At 52.1% G+C, this 11,171-nt stretch overlaps 2 protein-coding genes and 1 pseudogene across 2 annotated transcripts, besides 17 other annotated features; all 3 read right to left on the reverse strand.

Annotated features, from left to right (window-relative positions):
- Positions 1–1,468: a sequence feature (heterozygous, Esmeraldo-like haplotype).
- Positions 110–165: a sequence feature (A-rich).
- Positions 241–268: a microsatellite.
- Positions 433–460: a microsatellite.
- Tc00.1047053504101.10 (uncharacterized protein) lies at positions 487–1,683 on the reverse strand (the record flags this gene model as incomplete). The annotated part of the gene is made up of 1 exon (XM_801574.1): positions 487–1,683. One exon carries the CDS (start codon positions 1,681–1,683, stop codon positions 487–489), a length of 1,197 nt encoding a protein of 398 aa, XP_806667.1.
- Positions 1,469–1,563: a sequence feature (haploid, non-Esmeraldo-like haplotype).
- Positions 1,510–1,537: a microsatellite.
- Positions 1,564–3,744: a sequence feature (areas not merged during assembly with more than two copies in the genome that could not be assigned to a particular haplotype).
- On the reverse strand, positions 2,033–4,312 carry Tc00.1047053504101.40 (annotated as a pseudogene).
- Positions 3,745–4,982: a sequence feature (haploid, Esmeraldo-like haplotype).
- Tc00.1047053504101.50 (trans-sialidase, putative) lies at positions 4,980–7,319 on the reverse strand (the record flags this gene model as incomplete). The annotated part of the gene is made up of 1 exon (XM_801575.1): positions 4,980–7,319. The coding sequence occupies one exon, from the start codon at positions 7,317–7,319 to the stop codon at positions 4,980–4,982; it is 2,340 nt and encodes a 779-aa protein (XP_806668.1).
- Positions 4,983–6,050: a sequence feature (areas not merged during assembly with more than two copies in the genome that could not be assigned to a particular haplotype).
- Positions 6,051–7,850: a sequence feature (haploid, Esmeraldo-like haplotype).
- Positions 7,851–8,181: a sequence feature (areas not merged during assembly with more than two copies in the genome that could not be assigned to a particular haplotype).
- Positions 8,182–8,475: a sequence feature (heterozygous, non-Esmeraldo-like haplotype).
- Positions 8,476–8,896: a sequence feature (areas merged during assembly that could not be assigned to a particular haplotype. This can correspond to areas where the two haplotypes were merged or to regions with more than two copies in the genome that were merged during assembly.).
- Positions 8,478–8,913: a mobile genetic element.
- Positions 8,897–11,171: a sequence feature (heterozygous, Esmeraldo-like haplotype).
- Positions 8,916–9,137: a mobile genetic element.
- Positions 8,916–11,171: a mobile genetic element.

The following is an 11,171-nucleotide window of genomic DNA, read 5'->3' on the forward strand; positions in this document are numbered from 1 at the left end:
CAATTCCTGCGGGAATGGGGATTTGTTGTGTGGGGAAATGGGAGGGGAAGCCACAGGACAAAAATGCCCCCCCTTCACTCAACAACGGCAAGTAGAGAATAGTGAAAGCAAGAAAAAAAAAAAAAAAAAGGAAAACAAACAAACAAACAAACAACAACAAAAAAACCATCGTTACATATAAGAAACCACTCCAGCTTTACCAACAACACTAACAAATAAATGAAACCTCAACCAGAAGCCAATAATAATAATAATAATAATAATAATAGAACGACGGAGGTGGCTTCCTCCAAACGTCATCATGGCATGGCTTTATCGCAGGCGGCTGCTTCATGCACACTGATGACACCTCCAGGGTTTCTGCTCGCAAGTATAATTGTGGACAAAGCACCATTTTCCATAAATATATATATATTTGTATTTATGTTTAACAAAAAAAAAAAAAAAAAAAAGAGAAAAACAACAACAACAAGACCTCAAGCAGCATCAGGGGTTTCTCCTACATGTAGACTTTTGCCAAAGAGGAATGGCCACGTCATCATCTTCACTTTTTATGGGTTCCGGACGGTATCGGCGCAGTCGCCTGCCATTTGCCGTGCTGAAACGTTTAGCTTGCGGCTCTGTACTATCATCACAGCCGCCTGCATCGCCGTCAAATTCACCACTCTCGTCGGTTCCCAGATGCACATCATCATTGTGACTCTGTAAGGCCGTCGTCTCGGTCAATTGGGGGACTTTCACAATTGTCGCCGCACAATTCTGAGAAATAGACTGCTCGTACCTTCGTCGCCACAACTCCTCCTCGTGCCGCCGCCATTGCTCTGCCCTATTCTGTAGCCTCCTCTGTCGTAACATCCAACTTGTTGCAGAACTGTTTTCATCGCATCCGAGCGGACAGCGTTCAGAGTCGATGGAATTGGCATGAGGGGCAGCAAAGTGCGCATCCTCCGCCTGTGCTTCTTCCGCCGGCAACATAACACAAACGCCATCCACCTGAGACATGCAAACACCTCCATCCCACGCCATCTGCAATCGGAGTGGTTGGTAATCGGCGTCCTTGTTCCCTGCACCATTTTCAGTGTCCGTACTAACTCCCAATGTTGTGCCACCGCCAAAAACCGACAATGTAGAAGTGGCGTTCCGCATCAAAGAATCCACATACTCTGTGTGGGTCCCAACACGCATTTCTGAAAATGAGAGTGACAACTGCACATCTGCAGATTCTTCCTCCCTCTGAACCACGCCGTTATTCAGCTCTTGACCCACCATGCACGTCGTATCATCCTGAACCCTTCCGCTGTCCTCGTTTACACCACACCTCTTCCCCACGGAATGCATTCCACACACAGACGCCTTCATTCCTTCTCTATTCCTCTTTAATGCTGCCTCCGTTACACTCCCCTCCACTCCCTTCGTACCTAAAATATTATGTTCCAACTGCCCTCTTCGTTGCTGCTCCGCCGCACCCACACCTCTCCGCAACTTAAGACCACAAGCAAAAGAAGCAGTAAAAAAAAAAAAAAAAAAAGAAAAGAAACATCTCTCAGCAAAACTTTTCGTTTCACGTGTCCCAAAACACAGGGGGGATAAGTGTCCACATATGTTGCAAGCAGAAACAAAAAAAAAAAAAAAAAAACACATCGCATTCCTCCACCAGCCCACACAACATCCCTCACATTTCATGCGGCATCCGGCCTGCTCCTCCGCTCCTCGTTTTCTGCATTCCGTGGGACGCACAGCAATGAGGCCGGCACCGCGTGTGGGTGGCAGAAGCAAACAAAAGGAAGAAACTCGTCACCCATGACGGTATGTCTGTTAAGCGGACATTGAGGGATAAGGGATTTTGAAAAAATGTCAGAAAAGCAAACAAAACACACGAAGGTGCATATTAACCCAACAAAGCACCTGCACCAAAAAAACAACAACAAAATAAAAGGAAAATGAAAACACTGGCAAAACGCGGTGAGTGCTGCTGGAAAGCTGAACAGTTTTTTCCCCACGGGGAGTCACAACTCCACCCCCCATGCCTTCTTCAGCACAGAGCCGTCATGCCCCACAGTTGCAGCACCAAAGCAGGCAGTAGTAGCACCGGGGACACAGACAAATGGACGGTGCTGTCGCCAGAACTCGGATCACCCTCGTGCTTCCTCTGCTGTTTAGCAACATCCGATTGTGGAATAGGGACTGTGCTTGCGTTGAGTCGCTCCAACCCTTCACCATACACCGTACGGTTGTACAGAATAACGTTGTTCGCCGTCATATGGCCGCTCTCCGTGCCTCTCGCACTGCCCCAGCCAATAAAGAAGTATGAGATCCTGTGTTTCTCCAGCAGGGTTTCAAAGCTTTCCTCTTACGCCTTCTTCATGTACAATCCCCTCCCATCCACAAACACGCAACATCCATCCGTATTCATTTCAAACGTCACTTGATACGTCGTGTTTGGTTTCCAGTCAAAAAGAGCAGGCTTGTCAGGGTTAGCGTCACTAGGAGTCATGGAGCTCCTCTTCTTTTCGTGGGTGTACGAAATGCCAAAGAGCACCGTGCTGTTGGGGTCGCTCATCCCCACACCCACCAAAGGGACGTTGCCGCTCTCCGGCACCTCGTGAATCGACACCGCCGCCGCAAGAGTGAACTCCCTGTTTGCAAAGTGGTGCGGCACAGTCGGCCCATTCATGTCGACCGGCCACTGTGCTCCTGCTCCGGCGCCTTTGAGCGTCACTCCATTAACAGCCGCTGCCGTATTCTTTATTATTGCGCCCACGCCGAGGTACTCGTCCCGCCACTCGGTCTCAGTTGAGCTGCCGGACAAAAAGGCAACCAGCCCTTTGGTGGGAACAGGACCAGTGCACATGCCATTTGCCGCCGCCCAGCCAACCTTGGCAGTACAACTGCATCATTGCAGAGCGCTGTCCAAATCTGACCATTTCTTCGCCACCTCCTTTACCCGCTCCAGCCCCGCCGCCACGCGCACTGCAACATGACCGTCTGATCCGTCCTCGCTCCTCTTTTTGTTCTCGCACAGCGAAATCAAGTCGTCATTATTCCCTTTCACCAACAGGGAGCTGGCGGCAGCGTCGTCACCCTCACGGGATATCGGACCAACATCGTGCACACGCACACTGCTCGTCACCCAAAGATGGAGCCGACCCTTTTCATTGTCCTTAGAATACGCGGGCAGGGCGGCGAGCATCACCTTCTCGCCCGCAATGACTGCGGTGGTGGATCCACTCTGCACTCCGTACCCTTTTCTATCATGTGAGTTGCCCCACACGCGATTAATCGGCATTCAATTTGGATACCAACTCGTCCCATGCCCATCGGACATGCACCGTTGGTGCTGGCCATCCTCACAAGAAGACATCAGAATAAGTTTTTTGCCAGCCACCCACTCCACAACGGATAGATCCCTGCAGCCCCTGCCAGTCGTGCCATACGAAAGCCTCCATTTATTATCCGACGAAGTGAACTGCATGGCGAGCAAAACACTCTTTCCATCCCCGTCTGTGGCCTGCAGGGGAAACACAATCGTGCCGCCGGGAAACGCAACACCCAAAACTCCTCCACTATTCAAATTCCTCAGGGAGTTAGTGCGACCTCCGGCATCGGGTTTAACCGCATGGGTCCCACTCCATCGGATCTTCTTGCTCTCACCCTCTCCAGTGACGGTCCCCCTCACAAGCAAAAGGCCCCAGTTGCTTGCGTCAGCCGGTTGTGTGTCCAAATTTGTTTTGCCGTAGTCCCCAAGAGGCATGTAGATGTTGCCACCACTCACAACTGTTGTGGGCCGCATTATCTCCGTTGCCTCCTTACCATCCGTAGTAGCAACACCCCCCAGAAATTGCGCAAAAGGGACACTATTGTCCGCCATCGAGATCTCCATTGGACCACCACTTAAATTCGGCCGCCTCGCCATAATCCCATCACAGCCGCTGACTCCGCCTTCTGCCCTGCACTGAACCCCAGCAATGGCAAACACACCGCCCTTCACACTCACAAAGCTGGAAGCACGAAGCAACGTAACTTCCACGTCATTTTTACCTTCGCCCTATTTAGCAGAAGAAATAATTATCATCCCTTCAAATTGATCAATGAGCTGCACCGAATTACTTTCCTCAGCTTCCCCAGCTCCATCGGTGCCGCAGCACATCATCACGACGAGGAGGAGGAGTACCGCGGAAGTAAACACACGCAGAGACATGTTGGGCCTCTGCGGCTCACTCTCTCTTCCCTCCCTCCTCCTTCCGCTGGATCCGGTCACGCGGCGACGGTTGTGTGTGCGGGGTGCCTTCACTGCAGCAACACGTGAGAGCATATATGTGTGTGTGCAAGAGGGGGAGTGAAGAGCAAAGGGAGGCACATCGTCAGCACAGCAAGAGACACAGCAGGATGGCAGCGACACATGCGGTACGGCCACAACCTCAACCACCGCGCACGGTGGCAGCAAACACACCCATCGAATAAAAAGAAAAACACGGCGGCAGGGTGTGGCTGTGTGTGTGGCGCTGCGGGTGTCTGCCAGCCCTGGCCGCAAAAAAGAAAACAAAACAAAAGGAAAAGAAATGTGTGCTCCGCCCCACCGGCCCTCGTCGCACGCCCACACGTCACGGCTCCCTCAGCGCGCCGTTCGTCGCGGCCCCTCCTCATGCGTGCAGCAGGCGAGGCGCACAGGGCCGTCGTCATGAGCGTGTCGGTGGCTGTGCGGGTGGAGCGGTTGGGCGGGAAACACACGGCACCCCTCACGGGAAGAGTGCAGAAGAAACAATTAAAAGAGGGAAGAGTAGAAAAGAAAAAACCGTCCATATTGATTGCCCCAAGACAACAAGCAAAAAAAGGGATGAGAGATTAGAGAAAAAACACGCACAAAAAAGTTAAAAAAAAAACATGAAAATTTTCCTTTACGGAGAGTAATCCACTACCAGGGGTGTGTGCGTCGGTGGTGGGGAAGGGCTGAGGTGTTCCACGCAGAGGCCACACACACCTCAAGAAGCGGCAATCCCCCACAATCCAAGCAGAAGGAGCAGCGGCAGCAGTCCGCCTCCGCAAACAGTGCTGCCATCACCATTTGCCCCAAAGTGGCGAGCGGTACCGACACCCGTTGCTCCTGCCGCGACTGTTTTCGAGTGTAGTATCTTTGGAATAGTGGGTTTGTTGGCGTTCAGCACACCAATCTCCGCGGCACTCAACGGACGGTTGTACAGCATGACGTTCGTCACAGTCACAGAGACTTCTTGGCTCCCTGTGCTGCCTCCATCCCCTCCAATGTAGAAGTGGGAGATTCCTTTCGACCCCGTATTTTTCAATTCAAATTGCGCATTCCCCACATGTTGGCCATCGATGTACGCGGAGCCCTGGTTGCCGTTCTGTAGCACAATGGCCACTTGGTACGTTTTCTCTGGCTCCCAAGTGCTGCTGTGCTCCTTGGTCGTTCCGCCACTGAACAACAATTCCCACTTCTTTTCATTGTTGTACGACAGTCCCAGGAGTACAGTCTTCCCATCGTCGTTCATCCTCGCACCCAGCAAAGGAACGCTGCCGCTCTCCGGCGCCTCGTGAATAGACACCGTCGCCACAAGAGTGAAAACAGAGTTCGCAAAGTGGTACAGCTGATTCTGCCCCTGCTTGCCAACAGGCCACTGCGCTCCTGCTCCGACGCCTCCAAACGTCACTCCATCGACAGGCCCTGATGCCACTCCTTTCGTTACTGTGGCGTTCACCCCGAGGTACTCGTCCCTCCATGTATTCCCAGAGAACTTGCCCGACAAAAAGCCAACCAGCCCATCCGTGAGCCTAACAGTGCTGCAGGCAGTGCCAGTTGAGGTGCCCTTTGCAGTACCTGGAGAGGCGCACAGCTTGGAGACACGTTTGTCCACTTCCCTCCAGGTCGCCAGCACCTCCTTCACCCGCTTCAGCTGCGCAGTTAGAAGCACAGAGGCAACACCGGGTGATGGCTGACCACCACCCTTCTTCTCGTACAGTGCAATCAACTCCTCATTATTATTCCCGCTTTTATAAAACAGGGAGCTGGCGGCAACGTCATCTTCTCCGGATACCGGCCCAATATCAACAATGTGCGTATTGTCCGTCAGCCAAAGATGAAGTACGCCCTTTCCATTGCCTCTCTCATTGGAATAAACCGGCAGAGTAACGAGCATCACGTCCCTCTCTCCAATCCTTGCTGCAATTAACCCGCTCCCAACGCCCTTCTCGTGTCGATTTTGTTTGTTGCCCCACACGCGCGAGAGTGTCTCGAGTGCCTCCGTCCACGAATCCCCCTTGTCGTTGATCTCGTACACCCTGCGGCGGCCATCATCACACGCAGTCATCATGATGAGTTTCCCCTTCTTCCGCTCCACGACGGAGGGATCACTGCAGCCATCGGCAGACATCCCCTTCGACAGCGTCCAACTCACAGTATCCGAGGAGTATATGAGCAGTGAGACGGTCTTTCCATCCTCTTCAGTGCCCCCATTCTCCTTCTTCTTTGTACCTTCCACTGGGAACACAAGTGTATTGCCCTCCGTCCCAACACCCGATCCACCGCTGCCCATCAGCCGCATCAAGGATCCCTTTGTTTCGCCAAAAAAGTGATCCCACGGAAGAGCGTAAGTATCGTTCCAGTGTATTCTTTTGCCGCTGCCTTCAGAACTGACTTTCCCTTTCACCAGAATAAGTCCCCATAGAACATTAGCAGCCTGACCAGTAGAGGCATAGGTCCAACTGTAGTTTCCAGCAAGCATGTAAATATCTCTGCCTCTCACAACTGTTGTTGGTCCACCCACATGTAACTTCGTCGTTGGTAGGGAGTTATCCCCCTTCACTTCATTGGAGGGGCAACTCCCATCACTGGAACCACTTTTCTCCAGTACTTGTGTCTTCAATTGAGTAGGATCCAACACCTCTTTTGGTTTTTGATCAGTCAACTTCAGGAGCTTCGAAGCGACCCCATCAAAACCGCAATCACTGCCTCTCTTGCACTGCGCCTCGGTAACGGCAAACACTTCACCATCCATACCAACAAGAACTGGAACACGGAGCGAACTCACCGTTTCCCCTTCTTTCATATCTCTCCAATAAAAATAGGTCACCGATGAAGATCCCGGAGATGACTGTTTCCCATCATCAGCAGTCGCAGCACCACCACTGCCGCAGCACATCATCACGACGAGGAGAAGCAGCACCGCGGAAATAAACACACGCCGGAACATGTTGGGCCTCTGCGGCTCACTCTCTTTTCCTTCCCTCCTCCTTCCGCTGGATCCGGTCATGCCGCGACGGTTGTGTGTGCGGGGTGCCTTCACTGCAGCAACACGTGAGAGCATATAAATATGTGTGTGTGGGTGCTGTTGGTACTTTAAGTGCCTTCGAATTTCACAGTAGCGATTAGCGCTTGTTTGCTTTCTTCGTAAGAGAGTGAAAGAAATGAAGAAAAACAGGCTAATAAAATATGGGTGAAAGAATAAGCACCGCCATCCACAGAGAGTGACACCATCATCCCGCCGCAGTCACTCCCAACAACAACAACTCACGCACACAGACACACGGAACGAGAAGGAAGAACAGTGCACCGGGAACACACAGCGACTACCACCACCAGCAGCAGGAGTCACGGCGGGTGCGTAATTATTCGTCACACACCGAGCGACGCCCGCACACGGCAGATCAAAAAAAGAGGGATGAAAAGAATGACCCCAAGAGCAGGCAACACCCTCACGCATGGCGGGCATCGTGCAGGTGCGTCAGTCGGCCTCCAGCGGAATGCAAAGAGCGTCCCACACGCATCCATCCAATGGCACCGTAATTCCCACCGCAGGCACACACGCAGCAGCCTCGCAATTTCAGCACGGGACGCAACTCAACGTCCCGCCGTCGCCAAAAACATTCTTTCAGAGCACTGTGCGACTACTTATGTGTGTGTGTGCTGGAGCAGAAAAAGAAGCAAAGGGAGGCACATCATCAGCACAGAAAGAGACACAGCTGGATGGCAGAAATACATGCGGCACGGCCACGACCCCCCAACAATCACGCACGGTGGCGGCAAACACACACGTCCACACACGCAAAGCAAAACAAATCCCTAAAGAAAAACACGGCGGCAGGGTGTGGCTGTGTGCGTGGCGCTGCGGGTGTCTGCCAGCCCTGGCCGCAAAAAAGAAAACAAAACAAGAGGGAAAGAAATGTGTGCTCCGCCCCACCGGCCCTCGTCGCACGCCCACACGTCACGGCTCCCTCAGCGCGCCGTTCGTCGCGGCCCCTCCTCATGCGTGCAGCAGGCGAGGCGCACAGGGCCGTCGTCATGAGCGTGTCGGTGGGTGTGCGAGTGGAGCAGTTGGGCGGGAAACACACGGCACCCCTCACAGGAAGAGTGCAGAAGAAACAATTAACAAAAGTAGAAAAGAAAAAAACGTCCATAGTGGTTGCCCTAAAGCAACAAGCAAAAGAAGGGAAATGATTTGCAAGAACAAAGCAATACAATATAGAATAATCTTCTGGGCAGCTGGCCGGATCCTGAAATAATCTATGAAAACCAAACAAGTTAGGAAAAAAGGTTCGTTAGTTAATTGCTTCAATGTTTTCTTTTCATTCAATATATATAAATTCTGTGGACCACTAGCATGGTCCTTAGTTCTCAGTTAGGATTTACATATTATTACTTACGAAGTGGCAGACTTTGGGGTCCTCCAACCACAAGACCCCGCCGCGTGGTGGGAATCAAAAGGGGGTGGGTGGGATGGCAAAATAAAAACAAAAAATTATCTGGCCGCTATCGGCTCCCTGCCCCTACAAAGTCGCGTTCTTCCCAAAAGATTCATACGGTAGAAAAGTATCATAAAGAATGTCTGCATTTATCAGGATGTAAACATACATTAATTAAGTTAGCCAGCTCTCCCGCGATCATTCTTTTCACAAGCTCCTAGAATAATCTTCTGGGCAGCTGGCCGGATCCTGAAATAATCTATGAAAACCAAACAAGTTAGGAAAAAAGGTTCGTTAGTTAATTGCTTCAATGTTTTCTTTTCATTCAATATATATAAATTCTGTGGACCACTAGCATGGTCCTTAGTTCTCAGTTAGGATTTACATATTATTACTTACGAAGTGGCAGACTTTGGGGTCCTCCAACCACAAGACCCCGCCGCTCCCCTTCGCAAGTTCCACCCATTCGCCAAGTCCTGAAGTGTAAACACACGACCGCGTGATATGCCGTCTGCGGGGTTTTCTGCAGACCGCACGTAACCAAAAGTTGCCTGTATTCCGCGAGAGTCCAAAAACTCATATATTCGTTGCAGCTCCCACGTCATGGCGTGCGATTTCGAGCTGCCTTTATTCGCCGCTCCTTGCAGCGAAGTGTTGTCCACCCAAACGTCCATAGTGGATGGCAAGATGGCGGAAAAAGCCGATAAGGCTAAGCGTACCGCGCGTGCCTCGGCCTGCATGATAAGAAAAGGCCTCCGCTTCCATTTTCCTCCGGCAATTTTAACGTCGCCGGAGTCTGGAAGGAAAACGGCTCCCCATCCATGGAGCGATGCGTCCGTGATGATGGCGGCTGATGCCTTTTCAGTGGGATTGATGATGCGCTTGCGATTGTTCTCGATGATGTGTCGCAATCTCTCGCCCAAACCAACCGCTGACGGCGGAAGGTTCGCCGGGGATGTCTCCTGCACGATTCCCCGGTTAAGTGCGGATAATCGCCGTCGCACTGCCTTGATAAAAAAGTAGTAGTCACATAAACGCGTGCCCAAAATGGCAGCCGCGTACAAAAAACGGGAAGCCATAACCTCCATTTCCGCGATGGTTAGAGAATTGAACGCCGGCATGGCGCATACAGACCGGACAAACTCGTCACTCAGGGACACCGCCCGGTGAGTGTGATCAAACTGCACCCCCAGAAAGGTGTAATGCGTAGCGCCCGATTCGCGTTCCTCCCCCATGGATGCGTGACAACTGTCCGCATTACGAAGCACTTGGGCTTCCCACAATTTAACGTCGCTTTTTGACCCTGAAATGCGTATATTATCGATCCAAACGTCGATACGCACCAATGGAGGTGCAGCCCAGAGGCGGTGAACCACCGTCGTCACCCCCGCGATTGCCGAAGTAATAATCTGGAGAATTTCTGGGCTGGCCTTGTATCCCATTGGGAGCCGTGTAAGCTCCACCAGCGTGCCGTCCTCCACGCGGCATCGAAAGAGATGCCGAGTCTCCCGCGGTAAAGAGACTTGAAAAAAGGATGCCTTTAAATCCAGGCAGGAAGCGGCCTCAGCCATCACAGGTGGCAAATAATGGGAAATGTGCAAAAGAGGAACATGAGCCTCAGAAGGATCGTCTCTGTTCTTGTCGCGTGGCCACGCGATCCATCGTCGTCGTAAACCGGTGGTTTTCTCCTCCACAACCGAAAAAGGTATTATCCATCCGCTTGTTATTGCGGACGAAGCGTCCTCGATAATTCCTGCTTTTCGTAACAAATGCGCATCAGCGGTTGGAATCCTCCGTGAGCCTTCGCGCGCTTTACCGGAAGAAGACGGAAGGAGAGGGGACCGCCCGACGAGTCCCCAAACTTGTATGAGCCTCTCCAAGGTAGCCGGGTTCAACCGACTCATGATCCACTCTAGGTTCAACACGGGCACGTTGACTTGCTGTAACGGGATAGCGTGTTCATCTTGTGGAGTGGCCAGACGCGTCCTTGTCGCGCGTCTTGTTATTGTAGCGGCATGATGATTAAAATCATGGAAAAAACGCTCCTCCGCTCTCAGCCAGGGTTCCTGCCCGTCCGCAGTGTCTCCCTTCACATCAATGCGACCAGCGACGACACCTGGGTCAGCATTGTGGTGTATCTCCCCAAATATCGAACCGTATTCTGGGGAAGGTCGAACGGGTCGACGTGCTTCGCCAACTGCGAAATCACGTGTGGGTTCAAATTGTACGCCTCCACGATTTGAGCCGCGTGCCGCAACGCACCCCGTTTTATGGAATGTGCCGTGGCATTCCAAGGAGCCAAAGCTTTTTCGACTTTGGCAGTCGTCAGATTCGTGAGCTTTTCGTTTTCGTGAAGTGTCCTGCATAACTTTATGATGTCGAAGGCGTCCTGCCCTCGTATCCTCACGAACCGCGAGGTCGCGGTGGGGGATCCCGCTTTTTGCCCGTCTTCCGGCGGCCACGGGACCAATTCCAAA

Source organism: Trypanosoma cruzi, genomic scaffold (genome assembly GCF_000209065.1).
Source record: "Trypanosoma cruzi strain CL Brener 1047053517033 genomic scaffold, whole genome shotgun sequence".
Classification (NCBI taxonomy): domain Eukaryota; phylum Euglenozoa; class Kinetoplastea; order Trypanosomatida; family Trypanosomatidae; genus Trypanosoma; species Trypanosoma cruzi.